The sequence below is a fragment of the Myzus persicae genome, unplaced genomic scaffold, assembly GCF_001856785.1.
Source record: "Myzus persicae strain clone G006 unplaced genomic scaffold, MPER_G0061.0, whole genome shotgun sequence".
Taxonomy (NCBI): Eukaryota; Metazoa; Arthropoda; class Insecta; order Hemiptera; family Aphididae; genus Myzus; species Myzus persicae.
In genome coordinates this window covers 132,104-151,628 of record NW_019102520.1, presented here as the reverse complement: position 1 = coordinate 151,628, position 19,525 = coordinate 132,104, and the positions used below count along the sequence as shown (strand labels likewise).

Below are 19,525 nucleotides of genomic sequence, written 5' to 3'. Positions count from 1 at the left end.
AAAAACATAAAAATTTTTTTTTTTTTTTATTGATCCTGAGCCCGTCAACTGTGGCCATAAGCTTTTTTTTTTTTAGTAGGTATTGTAGATTTGTAGGTTTGTATTGATGGTTTGTAGATTTTTTGGTACGGTAGGGGGGAACACGTGTGTGTTTGTTTTTGGTAGAATTTCGAATGGGGCACCCGTAGGTTTCTGCCATTCCCCGGGGGTGGGGGATGGCAGCACTTGTTCTCCGGTCACCGCGACTTGTCCGGAGAAAAATGCCGCCCGGTGGCCGATGATCGAACCGCGACCGGCTGCGTCGCAGCGGAAGAGTCAGATCACTCGGTCACCTCGTCCCCCATACAATTTTTTGTTTAGGCGTTGATGAACCTACTTATTTTATATATCTACTCTATAAATTGAATATTTAAATGAATAATAAGAATTATAGTTATTTTTTAGTACTGTTTTGTCTTAACATTACCTCCACCTGTCATACGTTAGTAGGGGAAAAATAGATAAATCATTGAAAAAGTATTGTCAAGTAGAGTTGCATAAAATATTATTTTACACATATGTTACAGTTACGGCAGTTACAATGCAAAAATAGGAATACAGCAGTAAAAGAAATTTTAAAAAATTTACCATGGTGAAAATTGGGTAAATACGAAATATAAAAAAACCTTACTAATTTATATAATAAAAGAAAATAATAGTTTTCCCTACGTATAAAACGGCTGATATGAGACGGACATATTTTAGAGCTTGTTGATTTTACAATTAAAATGATTTTTCCGAATAGTCTAATGGGCATCAATTTACGAAACTAGTTACAATATATGAGTTAGGTACTTACACCCGAATCCCACAATTCAGCAGTGGGAATTCTTTGATTATTTTTTTTAGTTTGAGTAATTGTACAGGTACATTGTGCAGTGTCCATCAACTTGTGTCACAAATTGCTTGGTTTTGGGAACTTAAGATCTCTTAAAAGATATGGTCCTTTATTTTTTTTTTACTAGTAGGTACTGCTAAAATCTAACAATCCCAAATGATTTTTAATATTTGACAGAGTTTAGTACAGCAGAAATTGAACGAAAAATTTTTTAGTCCTTCAAGTATTGGTGGAAAATTTAGTTTATCAACTCAATATTCAGTAAATGGCAAATTAGTTTAAAATTACAGCTAACGTTTTATGTAATACAATTGTTCTTTCGTGAACTATGAAGTGTGTTACCAAAACAAGTTATATTTATATATATTTTTTATCGATCTAAAGCGCGGCAACTATGGCCATTAGCTGTGTGTAGGGGGAAACTGTTGATGTGAAACACGTTTTTGTATGCGTGGCAAGGATGTGTTGCTAAAAACTCGGGTGGTCACCCATCCGAGTGATAGCAACGATGACAGGTACGTATGCTCAGAGCGTTGCCGCAGATTGAGCGTACGACCGCGCCTCACCAAGCCACCACAAAATTATATTGTATTATATATTAAGACCATAACCTATAAGTGAATAAAATAACAATTCATATTTTTTAAGGATATAAACTTGTCAAAATATTTAATTCAAAGAGATATTGAATCAAAACGTTCTGTATGATGTTGTCATATTGAGTTATAGTATTTATTATATACGATTTTTATAAAAAAAAATGTGTCGATTAGGATGATTTCACATTTCCACGCCTTCAGTTTTATCATCGATGTGATTTAAGAACGACGTGGAATGTGGATACTAGAACATACCATTGAGATATTACACCATGGGCCATGGTTATCGCATTTCAGACATTTAACTATTATACGTTTATAATTATATTGTGTACGCAACACAAGTTACGGTTAATAAATAGTAAATATTTAGCACTGATTCTGCGCACAAAAAACTACTCGTCCAAATCCGAAAGGTTAATTATCAATGTATTTATTGCCACATTTTATATTAATAATAGTGTAATTGTTTTACTACATAATAATAGTTTATATTTGTTTTTGTATTACAATATTACATGCTTGTAAAAAAATGTATCGCTATGATAAATAGTTAGTTCATATTAATATCTATGTAACTGTTATATCTGATAAACGATAATATAGGTATTATGACCGAGTCGTTAATATTTCAAAGTATTTCATTTTACAATGATAAGATCATTGACTGCATTATGCATCTATCATAGTACTTAGTACTCTATGGCATCTATTACAAATGCCGTGTGGTGCATTTTTCAGCTGGTCGATGATCATTTTTGTGTGGAATTATTTACTTACAATATTACATTTTAACACGTATATCAAGCCATAGTCTATATGTTCCCTGGTAACTGGCTCAGCAAATTGATTATTTATTAATTCGTACGACGATATTTATTTATTTCGTACTCGCTTATTACCTGGTGGATAAAATACGATCTAAACCTACCTACCTACATTTTTGTACAATAAGTACATTAGGTGGTGAGATGTAATACGTAAAACGGTGCACCGGAATAATTTCGGTTGATTCCTATGGTCCTGTATAATCAACCCGGGTTGAATAAATGTTGTTTAATTGTTATTTTCTAAATTGGTCACTCTGGAAATCGCTGTTGTGACTTCACTTTTATAAGGGTATGAAAGTTAAAATATTAAACATTTAGGTTAATTTTTTTAAAACTATTATGGCATTATAGGCATTTGATTTTTTTATTTATTTAAGTTTTTGCATTATAAATTAGTTATACTCAAGCAACAATGTTAATGTAATATTTGTCCTCACTTTTTAAATATAATTAAAAATACAAATTATCCCGGTTTATTGTCATTGGCCTAAATAAAAAGACGAATACTTATGCCATATTGAAATACTTACATTGAATAGATTATACAACCAAAATCAGAAGTCATTTACCATAAGTTTTTAGCAATTAAAGAAAATATAGATTTATTTAACGTCTTAGACATTTTAAATAAGCTCTATCTAATTAACTGTTTAAATGTATTATTATTAATAAGGGCTTATTAATAGCTATAAAATATAAAATATTTATATTTCGTCATCGAAAGAGTAATATTAATGTTTCTTCACTTTTCTCAATATAATATGAGCTACAGAAAAATAGGCATATTATATCCTACTACAGTATTACCGAATAATAAAATTGAATGATGAAATATAATCATCATTAGCGTTATATGATCAAAGTTAAAATGTTATCTAAACAATCATATACTGTAGTGATATACTATTGAAGTAATTTGACAAATGTCAACATTTAATTAATGCGGTATTGTGTTTAATAAAGTCAATAAGTAATTATTTGGCATCCTAGGAGACATTTATCATTACACTTTGATAATAGGATACCGTGGTCTGAGAAAAGCTGTCGAATATTGTGGGTGAAATTAATATGTTATAAAACAAGAATATTATGTTTTTTCGAGCTAATATTTTTAAGCAAATTCATGAGTTCGTTTAATAATATTAAAATAATAATATCTAAGTGTAAGTATATGTAATAAGTAATAACTAGAGCACAAATTTGTATGCACTAAAAAGTATCAAAAATGCCATGTGATATTCATTAAAAATCATCTTTAAAACATGCAATAAAAACAATTTATATTTAAAAATTAAAAATTGTATTAGGTTGGTTTAAAAAAAAAATAAATGTATGAAGAACACATTTAAGATAAATAAATTATTACATAAATATTTCGGTTTGAAAATAAAATATTATGCCCAAATATACAAAACGGTTCTCTAGTCAGTCCCCCCACTTCAAATTTAGGGCCCCGTACTAAATGATTTTGTGGGTCCATACAAACAATTTTCAATAAAATACAACTTAAAGCCAGTGAAATAAGTGTCCCATACACGATTTAAACATACTATATTATAACGTACATTTATATAATAAAATGTTATTTGGTAAGAAATAAGTATTTCTATCAAAATTTTAAAACTTCAAAAATTACAAATTCATTGCAACAGGCCCTTAAAATAGCCGCACCCCTATACGACCCTGGTTGTGGGTCCCTGGCTCCAGTAAGAACTAATAAGTAATAAGCGAACATACATTATTACGTAAATTGTTATATTTTTTAGTATTTTATTTTAGAGAAATATAATTTGAATATTATATTGATTGTTGTGCTAGGTAGTAAAACATTTAATTTTAAAATGGAATCTCTATTCGATTCTGAGCTTAGCTCAATGTATATATTTATAATTTTACTATCTAATATGCACATATAAAAAAAGGTTATTTACCTACCTAATAAATAATATAGTGGTTTAATAAAAAACATACTGGGAAAAATAATTAAGATAGTATAAAATTATAAAATTGAGTGTTATCTTAAATTTTTCCAAAAAGATAATTTGGAAAAAGTTAGACTTTTCATACTAATGCGATAATGTGTATCAATTAATTAAATAATCACTCTGTATCGAGGTGGATATATATAAATCCACCTTGCTCTGTATTATATGTACTGAATGGAATATCTAATCTTGTAAATAGATCATCTAAATTATAGGTACATAAATACATAGATATAAAGTACTTTTATACATTTTATTATACTACCATAGGTAGATACGTCCTTCATTTTGAATGTAAAATATTAAATTTGTATTAATTTTCGATGAAATTAGTTACTGATATGATGACTATTGAGTATTGATGTTACTGATTTTTATAAATCAATATAATTTTTGTCTTACAATATTTCAATACCTATTTTGAAAGTTGAAAGGCTAACAAGTATAGTAAACGTTATCCTTTGTACGTCACACATACAATACCTATAATTGCCTTTACAACGCTAAATTATGTTTATATTATCAGTGTTTTATTTACTAAAAAAATGCTACAAAAATAATAATCATCACGTGGATCATTAGTGAACAGTACCTATACGGGAAATGTCGGAACTTTTAAGAATTAAATTATTACATTAAAATTGTAATATAATATTTTAGCTTGGGTTTATTATAATTGTTCTATTATTGTTGAATTGGTTATTAAATTTTACCTAGTTTATAGAACATCATTATTATTTACCAACACTTTTAAGATTATGAGTGAAGTGAGGAAGATATTTTGTGATGTTAATTTATTGGTTAATAATATGGGTATATTACTTAGTTCACACTTTTTGGACTTATAAAAATATAAAAGTTACGGACTACTCAACAACTGAATAAATATTGTACCTTAAAAATTAATTTTATCAAAGAAATTTCTCGTAGTTATTAATAAACGTCGGAAATCAGTAAAACTACATTAGGTAATTATTGATTTGTAAAAACATATAAATAATTACCAGTTCTTACTTTTTAGACAAGCGTTGACTTATTTTAAATGTTGAATCAACTAAATTCTATCTTCTTCTTTACGATTTTGCCTTATAAAATTATTTCAGAAAAATCCACCTCTCTTGTCTATGTTTTATCAAGTTTTCGTTATTACACATCTCTACTGGGAACCAATTCGATGAGGCTATAGTCTACGATAACATTAATTTAATGCTTTGATCCAAGAACGGATGTTTTTTTAATATAAAATCTTGTATAAATGGTAACTGCTAAACCAACTACCGATTGTCATAACTAAGCTATTATATGCATAGAAAAATAAAGTACTAAATAAGTTAAATGTAAACGACACACCTATATAATTTTGAGTGTAAAATATGTGGACACAAGTTGGTTTTATTAGAATCGTTTTTATGAATGAACTTTTGTATATTTATCTAATCACTCTATCTCTATCTAGTCCTAATAGAGTTATTCCGTATTTATGGTACTATTTTTGTTCGTTATATAATAGTATATCATACCAATTCTACTACGTAATATCTATTGTACTAATGAACTCTACATAATTGATATTTTGTGATAGGTTTAGTCGTATTACTTTTCAGTTTTGATTATTTATTTTTTTTAATATTATGCATAATATTGATATCTAAGGTTTTTTTTATTACCTATTAAATGCCTACCCAAATTTCTTTAATTACATTTTCTTAAATATTGTTGAAATTAAAATTTACTGGCTTGTATTTTAACTATCGACACTAATTATCGCTAAAAGTATTAACTTTTTTGAAAATATTTTATTTATATAATTTAATGTAGGTAACCTACTTAAAAAAAAATAAAACAATAATTTTTTTTTGGATCATAGATTCTTAACTCCATACTCTAAATTCTAATGTTTTTTTCTGGGAATATCAATGTATAAAAATAAAATTATATTACTAATATTTTGATATTAGTTAATTAGTAAGTTATAATAATTTCAAATTATGACAAATGTAGTAAAGAACCATAATTAATTTTTGGAAACTGAACTGAAATAATGAATATAAATGTCTTGTTGTAGATATAGACAAAACAATATGATGATCAATGTTATTTAGACATCAAGACATCTATACATAAATTATCAATGATATTGGTATACATTGTTGGTACATATTAGGTAAGTATATTATTATTCCAATCACTAAATTATTGCAGTGTATAATTTTTATAATTTTAGCTTTGCCAACTTATTTGGATCATAAAAAATAAAGAAATAATGAATATATTACTATTTACTATTTACATATTAATGTTAATCATTTTTTTGAATTGTTAATTTTTCATTTTTAGTAGCCTAGGTAAACACAATTTTTGTATTTATTTTTTATTAATCTGTAGGCAGGTGATAAGTTTATAAATATTTGATTCAAATATATAGATTTTTATTGATAAATGACACATTGGTTATTAGTGTTAAATTTTACCATTTAAAGGCAGTACATTTTAAGAGTTTGTTAGTTTTCACCAGTTTTGTAGTACCCGATATTGCAATTTAGTATTGCCATGATAATATTTATATTTCGCAATTTTATAAAAATAAAATAATTATTGCATTTTTGCATCCCCTTTGCTGTACAGTTGTAGGTGTTTGATGTACCTCATCATTGAGTAAGTCAACTGTGTTACACTTCAGACGCTCATAAAAAATATTTGTGGAATGACGCACAATTTTTTTTTTAACCACAATAATAGTAACTTATGAGGACTCTTATGCTTTTTGGCAGCGCTGAAATTCTTTTATCGACTTTAGTGGGGAAAAATTTTTTTTAAGTCTATAAATAGATAAAAAAAAGCCAAAACATTTGAAATATGCTTATTGCTTATGTAAATATTCTGTGAACATTTCAAATATCTATGGTTATTCATTTTTTAATTACAACAAAATAAGAAAATCAATTTGATCAATAACTGGTAGGTATTTAAAAAATTGCTGTTTTTTATTTTTGTTGTTTTTTCGCATTAATTTTGAAGAATACTGGAAATTTTTTACTATGGACCTCCCGAGTTAAATTATAATATGCGTATTATTATTATTATTATTTTCTTCCGATTGATTTATGTTTTCAAGCGTTTAAGTACGTTAATAATAATATTAGTTCGAGACTTCGAGTGACCAAGACGTCGGACGACCAGACGAGTGTCGGAGTGTTACAACTGTATACCTATTGAATTTAGTAAGTCGTAAGCGTATAACATTGAATGGTAGCAGTGACGTACACATGGGGGGGGGGGGGGTTTGGGTGTTCGACCCCCCCTTAGTATTTTTTCAGTTTACGTAATTACGTAAAAATGTATAATAAAAATGATGACAATTTAAAAAAAAATTAATAGTACTAATAAAAATAAATACAAAATTGAATTAAGGGAATTTTAGTGTTACCGTCACAATCGAGTTTCGATTAAAAATGTGCGGCGAGAAGACCGTCGTCACCGAAGTTATTATTTAATAATAATTATTATTAGATATGGGATATTCCAAATTATACTCCATTATATTATAACATTATATTTTAAACTGAAAATAATTATTTACACAGGATTGACCATGTTGTCGGTATACCGTGATATAAATTTAACTCCTGAAGAAGATGAGTTGGGACAAAAACCCAGGAAAATAGACATTGTTTTATAATGAAAATAAATATTAGTTAAACAACATATTATTTTGATTTATCAATGTATAATATATATATGTATATAATTTTTTATATGTAAGCCCCTCTCCCCTCCCATTGAAAATAGCTGTGTACGCCACTGAATGGTAGAGTTGAAATTCGTATTTAGTTTCATAATTTTTTGTTTCAGAAATAATGTTTTGTTTAGTTAAATGTATAAAAAAAACTGTGTGAGCCTGTATAAGTACTACTCACGGGTATATTCTTTTTATGTGTAAATATAAACATTTAAACACATATCTGACAGTACGGGATATAATATTGTAGTGTGTAAAAACTTAAACAAAATTGTTTTTAATTTATTTTACAATATTTATTCATTTTCTCGATCACTAATTAATAATTAATTAATGGTTATGCAGATGTTTTTATATTTTAAGCAATCTTAGTGTCATTAGAATATAATTACAACAAACATTCGATTAATTTTTGGTTTATTTACGTATTTTGATACATAATAAACATTCTAGCATTAGACTAATTATCTCACTCCCGCCAATATTTATTTAGTATAAAAATAAAAAAGAAACTTACATGTATCAAAAACTACCTTGAGTATGACCCAACGTTAATAGGTATTAGATTATCTATATGCACATTGAGTATAAAGTGGTTTTGTGTTGATTTTGATAAGAAAATTTGGGTGCACAAATTATGTTTTTTAAATTTATGTCGATTAAACATTTTTAGTTTAGTCAAAAAAGTTAAAAATGTTATACAAGATTCCTCATACATTTTTTAAGTGGAAATTTAAAAAAAAGTTAAGCCTAAATCAGCAATAATTTTTGTTATCTAGCATCTAAAGTTCAAATTTTGACAAAATTTGTAAAAGTCACAAATTATTTTGATGTAGAAATTTATAAAAAAAATTTATTTTTATATAGAAGATTTGAAAATTGATTAAAAGATTTCTCATAAGTTTGTTTACCTTAATCAAAACAAAAATATCTATGTAAATAACGCTAAAATTTTATTCCTCGGGCCAAAAAACTTGGAAATTTAATACAAGGCTTCTGATGTATTGTTACAATAGCTGTTGAAAAGTATACAAAATACATAGGCACGATTTTTTTATGAGCATTAAAACGTAAATTTTGACAAAATGTATTAAATTGATAACTTACAAATTATTTATTAGTTAAAAATGTATAAAACGTTACATATTTATAGCTGAGGATTGAAAATTTAAAACAAAGTTGCACACAAATCGTTAACTCTGTAACCAAAAAATCGAATGTACCTATACATAAATTTATAAATACACTTCTTTATATGGTTATTTTAAGTTCAAGTTTGTACGAAATTATTCATATTAAATAACCAAGAATAATGATTTTAGTTATACTGCTGTAATTTAAAAATTTTATTTGTGTATATTTGAAACTTTAAAAGTACCTATATTATTATATATATAATTCTGCTGTATGTGTGTATGTCACTGAACTCCTCCCAAACGGCTGGACCGATTTGAATGAATTTTTTCTAAGCGTTTAGGTGACGACCTGGATGGTTTAGATTCACAATTGGGTCCGATGGGTCCGACCCGGGGAGTAGCCCAAACAGCGATTTTAAGATTTACGAAGGAAATATTTGTTTATACTCGTATACTGTTGCTATTTGATGTAGGAGAAATATAAATTTGTTTAGTAGAAATTTGTATGTTTTTTTGTTTATTGGTTGCCTGCAGTGGTTCATCGGTCAGATCAGGTATAAGTATGCATATAATTGAATTTTACTCAACTTACGGACTACAGTATAGTAATAATAACAATATAAAATATCATAAGCCGACAAATCGTCTCCTCTCGGAATCGTTTTTCGTGTACAATGATAATATATCATTAAATTCAAATTTAACACCATATAATACATCGATGCACTTGTAATCTACCGTACCACAGAGGGCCACCCACTTACCCACTTTTTTATTTTAAAACTGAATGAACCATAAATTACACCAACTGAAAATGTTCAAATATTTAATCATGCTTAACCATACCGTTGGATGAAAACTTTATGAGTTAATAGTCATTTCGTATTTAAGGTTTCATATTTAATCCTATAACTAGTTATACAATATAGTCAAATTATTAGCTATTATCTTTAAATAATTTTAGTAACTTGAAGTTTCTATATTTAAAAAGTTCGACAAAATGAACACACGATCAAGCATTTTTTTATTTCACTTAGTTATCTAACTAGGTTGTAAAACATTTTTTTAAGTGAATTGAAATTTTGGATTTTCAGTGGATGAAGGAATGTATTAATTTAATAATGGTGTACTTGTATTATATAATTGTATTGTGTTTATGACCAAGCTTTGTATATTTATAGGATATTGCCCTTAGTCGATATAAAACGGTAATTTATCGATTTTAATAACTAGTAGATATTTAATATTTTGACTGGTATCAAGTTCTACCCAATTTAAATTGTATTATATGTTTATTAATTATTTTAAACGAGTATTGAAAATAATTTGAAATAGTTCCAAAATATATTATAACCTCTATATATTTGACCCTTTAAATTGAAACTGTTGAATGGAATTTCCTCTACGAATTTAATTTAAATATAATATATGATATTGGGAAGCTGAAAAAAAATATGCCACTATTTTTGATGCTTACTCATAGTTTACGCAATGTTTCATTATTATAATTATGTGTTCGCCGCGGATGTGGATAAGGCATCAAAGAGGGGAAAATATATAGGGTAACGTCTGGCAACTCAATCAGCGGAATTCAAGTAGTGCTCTTCTTTGATAAAACACGTCGATTCAGCATATTCAATCGACGCGATCGTCCCCTTAGCTAACCGTAAGCTCTTAGAATCATCGAGTAGACTCTATTATGTTTCACCCCTAAATTCCGAGTGATAATCATTGAAACATTATAAGTTTTTCTTTTATAAATTAGATAAGAATGTGTTTTTTGTTTAAATTACTTTTACAATATATAATATATTGTGGAATATGAAGACATTTTGAATAAATATTGAAAATTAATTAAGTACCTATAGGTGGGCAACTAAAAAATTTTATTTTTATGTAATCAATATTATACTTTTATAATGTATCTATCAATTGACAATTACATATATTTTGTACCATACAGCATATAGAAAATTAAAAAATATTAGAAATTAAATCATACATAATGTGACAAGTGGAATATAGGTTAAATATATATATTCCAGTATATTTAAAGTTCTGTTTCCAATACATTCAGATATTTTTGTATTCTAATTTTCCCGTTAACTATTAATTACATATTGTAATTGCATCGCATTTATAAAAGGTCATAAGAAAATAAAAAAAATAATATATTCAGTAACCCCTATTATAAGATAATAAAAATCCAAAAAAACATGAACAAAAGGTACCAATGTGTATTTAATAGAAAAACCAGGGAACTCGGCTTGATGTATAGTTGTAGGTGTCAAGTATACCTCGTTAGTCGTTATTCAATATGTCATTTTAATGAATATGTTAAGCTTGAATTTAATGATAAATCAATAACAAGCGATGCTGAGTGGAGACGATGTGTCAGTTTATATTCTTAAGGATATTAAAAACTAAAAGTTTAAATAATAAAAACAATTGGTATGTGCATATATTTACGTATTAAATACAATGTATATAATTTTGAAATTTTTTTATTGTATTAAAAAGAACTCATATGTTAGGTTCGGATTTTGTAACGAATACTATTTTGGCAGTTAGTATATTGTGTTAAAAAGATAATTCTTATAATATATAAAAACGTTTTAAATTATTAAGGATGAAATTAAGTTTATTTTGCTTTTTTCCACTAAGTTTGGTTTCTCTTACTTTTTTATTTTTTAATTTTTATTCCTAATTTTGACATGTTTCTTATGAAAATTTCACTATTTGCTAAAATGTTGTTTTATTATCTATCTATATATAGTCTATCTATTTATAGTCAGAAAAAAAGGTGTTATGGCGAATGCAAGTTAGAGACTTCATTCAGTAGAGCAGGGGTTCTCAATCCGCGGACCTCCCTGTCATAATATGCGGCCCGCGATCACATTTGAAATTTAGTATGTATATTTTCTATTTCGATAAAATTATAAAGGCTAAGCCATCGCTGTCAGAAATATGCGATGAGATAAATAAATAAATAAATGATTTGTAATTTGTAATTTAAAATGTAATCATAAAAATTGTAAGAATAAAACTGAATTTTTGTTTAAAATACATGTTTTTAATACGAATGCGGCCAGCCAGATCATTATAAAAATAATACTTGTCCCCATGCATAAAAAGGTTGAAGACCCCTGCAGTAGAGCATAGAGCAGTATAATTGAAATGATTGAGTTCATATGAAATATGCATAATTTTTATTTAGCTAATCATCGTATTATCTTTATGTCCATCAATAACTTCAGTTAACAATACCCGTTATTATAATTTAGAGTAAAATATTAAAATTAAAAAACAAAATATACTCTTTCATTAAAATCGGTTAATTATGATCAAGTTTAGGACATGTTTTAAAAGGGCTTGCCGTCCATCCATCAATAATTTGGTTTGATACTGGAAATTTCCCACATTCGCAACAGCCCTCGTAATCATCTGTATCAAGCTGGTCAAGGACAATTCCAACATAGGATTGTTTTGCGTAAGCTCCCTAAAAAAAAAACAACAAAAGAATAATACAACTTAATGTATAACAATAACCAATAGTGGCTTTCGTTTCGTTGGTTTTCTGCTTCTACCGTTCATCTCTCGTTTTACGAGTGTACTTCCTCATCATCACTGGCACGACAACCAGTTACTGAACTATCAGACGTGCAAGTCATGTCTTATCGGCCCCAAACCTGTTGGATCCCCAATCGATGTGTTTATACTATTAATTGTACATAACTGTGGTGATAGTAGTTTTAATGTAATTGGCCTCATAGATTTAGCTCGCTATGGCACTGACTGCAACCAGTCGTTTAAATCTTAGGCGGGCCATCCGTTACCCATCTTCCAAAAAGTGTCAAAAGTGGTAATGAAGGAAAGAATATTTTAGACGTGCTAATAGACTCTTTGAACAGAAAAATATTTAAATTCCGGAATGAGCAAGACGCAATCGTTGACTTGCTTATAATATTTGACCGCATCGCTGAGTTTGAAGTGCTCAAATCCTAGTATTAGTGGAATAAAAAGTTTAAATAATTTATTGACTTGTGTGTAAACTAAGTGCTCAAAATCGTGAAAACTATCCCTTAACAGGGCTAGAATTGCAAGTTAGGTTGGAAGATGCTGAATCAACGTTTATTTTTACAGTAAATATTTACATTAAAGCTTTTCAGTCAGGAGGTCGTTACCACCTTTAACATTTTTTGTCAGTTTCTAAGAGCGATGGTCATGGTCGTATAACACGTGTTAGAAACCCAAATCGATACCATTGAAAGTCTCATAGATAGCAGGAATACTCAACTCCAGACCTTTGACTCCTTTATAATCAGACCACTATAATTCCTGGGTAATTCACTCCTGTAGTTTCAAAGTACATTTTTTAGCATCCATTGGTCTAGTATTTGTATTATCCCAATCGGTAGGTACACCACTAATAAATCTTAGTACATATTATATATTTACCCTATATTTAAATTATATCTTGTTTTTATAAAGTTTTCTTTTCTTAAAAATAGTCTATTTTATCCTATTGCATCATGTTAACCACTATATATTTTCAATTTTTATTTTTCTATCCTATGTTCTCCATCCGAATGTATTACCGGATTTCTTTACGATTACAATATTATTCCGTCAAACAACGGAGACTTAGTGTGCACAATACGGTTTTAATATATTTACTTGATCATATGAAAGTTTTGAAGGGTTAGTACACCACTGAGATGAATTAGTTGAATCGGTACTGCTACAATACTGTAATTAAAACGAGATAATATTTTTAGAGTAGGACCACGAAAGTGTAAAATCTAAAAACAAGGAAAAAAAATTGTGATATGAGAGTTTAGATTACCATATTAATTGTTTTCACGTACTATATAGCTGTATAGGAAAAAGAATAAATCACATCATATTACGTGTATCAAATTGACATTATTTTCAATTTTGAAGTAGGTAGGTACATAAAATGTTGAATCTTTCTTTTAAATATCGTTCAAATTAATTTGATTCCCAGTAACTTGACTTTGATATCAAAGTATTGCTAATTACACTTTAATACAAATTGTATATTTCTATGAGTTGACTATGATTGAGAAGTACAAATGGATAGTTGATCATGTGCAAGTTAAGGATAAATAATGTTAACACTTATTCACACCTAAATTGGTGGGTGATTGTGCAGGTTATATAATTTTGAAGTATGTCAAAATTGAGAACATTGCATACTTTGTGATTATTTTAACACATCGTTCTTTTGAAGAGTTTCGAATTGTTCAAAATAAATTGAATAAGTTATTTATGTGGATGAGACCGGCTGTTGGCAGCCGACGTCACCACGCACAATGTACAAAAAGCACTCAAATTTCGCGAAACATCTGATGCCTCTTTTAAATAAAGAATAATTTTCTTAAAAAACCTGGGTGTTTAATTTTTGATTATACCATTTTTATTTCCTTTAATTGCCCATCCTTTCAATTTTCATGAATTTTTTTCTACACTCAATAATTTTGATGTTTCTCATCTGCCAGGAATCTCGCAGAGGCTCACTTTTTTATTTTATTTTGTACGTCATAATTTTTAAAATATTTGAGACTAGTAAGGGGAGTGAAGTAGTACTAGTGAACTTCAAAGTATGTTGGTCCACTTATGCACTCATCGAAACTAAAATTGATTCATAAACGCATATTTACTTGCCACTATTAAATAAATAATAATAAATTTATAATAATTGTATAATTCATACTATAGAATACGTCGTAATACAATAAGTGGCGTCTTTGGAGAGAAGTTTTTTTGGAATTACTGGAAATATTTGCATCCTAGCGTATATTTTTGATTTATCCATGGATGAATTATTTACACCACTATTAACTTGTTCCTGAAAAAAAAATGCCCTTATGATTTTTTCATTTTAAATTTACATAATATGTTTTTTTTAAGTATAGGTACGTACAATAGTCACCATATCCGAAATATTAGATGTTATTGGACTGAGGCCACATTTTACTGTATCGTTGTCACATATATTTAGTAATGACCAATCAATGATATAAAGATCCAAGACTTTGTTTGTTATTGTAAAATCAAAAACTTGAAGAACATAATATTTGAAACATAAAAAATATAATTTAAAAATATATAAATGATTTACAATAAAAATATTTTTCTGTCACCAGTTACGTGCTTTAATTGAAAATATAAAGGATTAATTAAGATAAAAAGAAATTAAAGAAACAATTTACATAAACTTAAAGTACAACATAATAATTCAAATAATTAGATATTTATTGTCCTCGTAAGTATATAAATTTAATATATTTTACTTACGCGTATCATTTATAAAATATTGGTAGTTCGAACCTGCTATGAGTAAACAAACTATTAATTTATTTACTTTTTTTTTAATATTAGTCACAAATGTACTAATTTTGTTTGCATAATCATCCATGGTATTCTAAAATAAATATATTTAATTAATGCATAATAGATACTAGTATTATAATATTATAGATTGATTTTTGAAAATAGGTATTTTGGGATTCTAAGTGAAGCGATGTATGTATTGATCTTACAATTATCTGTTTTTAAAAAAAAATTTTTGTTTGTAAATACGATAATAAAAAAAATAAACAAATGTTTCTTTTATTGGTTAATAGAATACCTAATATGGATGTTTAGAAGTCTAGAAAAACATAATTTTTTATTGAAGGCTAATCAATCAAGATTTTATCAATTCCTATCTCGAATTTGCAACATTTGTTTTAGGCTTAACTCGGTCTATTAATGTTTTATTGAGACCTCTTTTTTTTAGAGTTACACGAAAAACCAAAATTGATTTTGTCAATAACTAATAAATTTTGCTTAAAAATTCCCTTTGTTCCTTATTTTTTTGTTTCTTTTTCTTAACGCTTTTGAAAACTCTTAGAAATTTTTACTTTTGACTTTCCAATGTACCAACTAGAACAACTTTCCTACAAGAAAACATACTGTTGAAGAAAATCGAAGCATTCTGAAGGTAATGACTGACACAAAAAAATTTAAAAAAAATATAAAACACACATAATTGAAAAAAATCAATACGCGCATCACTCCGCTCAGTATCCAAAATTATTCATCATTGTAATATTTGAACTTTAAAACTATGATTTAATAAGAAAATGTATTGTTTTATTTAACTCACTTTATATATGTATTTAAGATTAATAATAATACCATTGACTTTAAATGTATTTAAAAAACTGACTAGTGGATCAAATATTTGTTTTTGAAATATATCTTTATCCGAAGGATCAAATATTGAGCACCAATCAACGGTACTCTGGAACCCAACGTGTGTGTAAACAGGTTTGTTAGCTTCTACTAAGCTTCTTATTGTACCTTTAATTTAATCATTCAAATTTTAATTGAATAACATAGGGTGCCTATTTATAATTAGTATTTTTATTTTATTTTATTAATTAACACATTATTGCCATTTATAAATAATGACACTAATTTATTGATATGCTATAATAATTTGTAAATTTATAACTGTATAATATTTATAAATAAATAAATAAGAGGTGACTTTTTCTTAACAATAATAACACATTGCTCTAAACCATTGTAGTCATATTGTATGTATACCATTATTACTAACCATTACTAAAATATTTTTTTCAATTATTATTAATATTATTATGGTTAATTAACAACCACAATAAACCATTTATTTGGTTTCTTGTAATTTTTTTTTTGATACATTATGTGATTTAACAGTTTTATTTTGCTCTTGTTATTGTTTTAAATACGACTTTTAATTTTTGGCGAATACATCTTAAACAGTGAATCATTAGTTTTTTCTTTGTCATCATTTAGAATTTAGTTATCATGAAATTAATTACAATGTGTTGCCTTAATATCTTAAAAATGTTTTTAAAAATAGTTCTTTCTTTATAAACAGTACCTACCTAAAACGTCAAACGTATAACAAGTGGGACTCTGTATATTCCTATTAGCAAACACCAAACATACGAAATCAGTCACATGTTTGTTTATTTAAGTTGTTTATAATTACCTTTATCTGATTCCTTTATGTGGACATCTATACCACCATTACGGTCAAAAGCATATTCACCTATTGTAATTATATCACAACGTTCTGGCAATTGGCTTATATTGAATACATAGGTACTTCTCCATATTCTTCCAGCTATATTGCAAATTACTTGATTTTTGACGCCTGAGTCATCTTATAAACATATTTAGTGGATACAATAAATAATAAAGTGAAGACATTAACCTTTTAATTATTTTAAAAAGTGAGTAAGTAGGTGACAACTTTGCTGTACATTTAGGTATCAAGTGTACTTCAAAATATTTTTCAAAATGTCAGCTTGATTCAATTTCCTATTAGAAGATATCAAAATTGAAGATCGAAGCATTTTTACTGTTTTGTGAAAGTTAATGACATACAAAAAAAAAATACACTTCATTGTAAAATCAATACTTTTTTTTTAATTAACTGTTAGAGGTATCAACAACACTATTATTAGTAAGCGTTACATTTTTTTTTTACATAAAAAAAAGGAAGAATTTACATCAACTAAATTACTTAATTATTACTATATATATTTATATTTTTACATTGTTTTCTTAGGTACCTAATAGTTTTAAATGAAATGCCGCTGCTCTGTTAGGCAAAACATCTGGACAAATTGCAACAATAATAAGCTCAGAGAAATAAAACAAACAATATTACCATGGTACAAACCATACGAGATGTCCAGAATGGACGAGTTAACTGTTGTCCGCCTACAAATAGACCACACCCGCCTGAAACACGGGTACCTCATGGCCAAAGAAGACCCACCCTCATGCCCTACGTGCGGAACACTCATTAGTCATTACGGTCAAACACATACTCCTAGAATGTCGCCAGTTCAATGAAATTCGCATCAAAATGGAACTACAGGAGACCTTATATAAGATATTTGCACCCACCCCCAAGATCTCCAAAAATGTAATCAATTTCACCAATCAATACTTTTATTGCTCATTTCAACCCATTTTATCTTTTTAATTCAAGTAAAATAAAATACTAAAAAATAAATAAATACTTTGTACCCATATTTTTTAAAATAAATATTTATTTAATTACCTTGTGTTGTCAATGGAGGATAATAAGATATACTGAAAATAAGTATTATTATAATTTTCATTTTAATTATTACATGAAATATCACGCATAAAATTACAACTAAATAACTTTTGCGAAATAATATTTTGTTTGTAATACCTACCTAATAATTTTAAGTTAAATTTTACATTAAGTATTTACTTTTATTAACTGTCTGTTATTTATTAATTGTTTACCTAATAATGTTAAAAATTAAAACATAAAAATAGAACATCTGTGATGTATATTTATATATAAAAAAATGTACATTGCAGCACAATATTGCACATGAGTAAATAATACATAAATCATAATAAAAAATATATAATATTATCATCTACATTTTGGATAAACTGTTTCTATATTTTTTAAATGTCCATTAAGTTATTAAATTATAATATTATATTATGTCAGGTGTGAAAAAAAAATAAATTATAATAATATGATCATCTAAATTGGTGTTCAAAAGTCCAATTATTTCGATATTACACACTGGTATTATACCGGAGGTTCAAATTACTAGTTTAAAATACATTTTAAAAATATTTAGATTAACTGTAAGGTTAGGTTAGGTTAGGTTGGCTACACATGGTCGAGACGATTCTGTTGACCAAAGAAAAGGATGAACGCGAAGATGAGGCGTTGCAAAGGGCACAAAGGAACGTGCGCGCTGCACGGTTGTGACTGCCCCGATGGATAGTGATTAGTGAGACATCCAGAGCCGACATCCGGTCGGCCAGAGAAAGTCAGGAAGAGGTCCAGGAAATACTGTTAATGCAAAACGAATAATTTTTGAAAATACATGAACGGGGGGTAAGTCGGGGGAGCTGTCCCGTCTACCCCTGACGTATGTATAAATATTTGATATTGTCAATAAACGATGACTGCGTCGCGGAAGCAATGCGAAAGTAGTTCCCGCGGCGTCGTCGGTTAAAAACTGAAAAAAAAGGTTGGTTATACATACTGTTTAGAGCCTATGTGCCTTATGCATTAACAATAGAAACATAATTTAATATAATATATGTATAAATATTTGATAAAATAGGCGTAACACGTTTCCACCAAAAGTGTAACTTTCCCTTTTCCACCATTACCCGTTTCCACCAAAAGTGTACCTTTCCCTTTTCCACCAATACTCGTTTCCACCAAATGAGATATTGACCACGTTTCCACCTAGACAAGTTCTATATATTGCTTCTAAATTATAT

The 19,525-nt window shown here is 27.7% G+C and overlaps 1 protein-coding gene across 1 annotated transcript; it reads right to left on the bottom strand.

Moving 5' to 3' along the window:
- Positions 1 to 12,261: 12,261 nt before the first annotated feature.
- Positions 12,262 to 18,391, bottom strand: LOC111032372. Its single transcript, XM_022312668.1, has 8 exons — positions 18,300 to 18,391; positions 17,217 to 17,390; positions 16,341 to 16,537; positions 15,488 to 15,614; positions 15,114 to 15,250; positions 14,904 to 15,038; positions 13,844 to 13,915; positions 12,262 to 12,665 (listed from the first exon to the last, which is right to left on the bottom strand). Exons 1-8 carry the CDS (start codon positions 18,358 to 18,360, stop codon positions 12,501 to 12,503), a joined length of 1,068 nt encoding a protein of 355 aa, XP_022168360.1. The 5' UTR covers positions 18,361 to 18,391; the 3' UTR covers positions 12,262 to 12,500.
- Between the last annotated feature and the right edge of the window lie 1,134 nt (positions 18,392 to 19,525).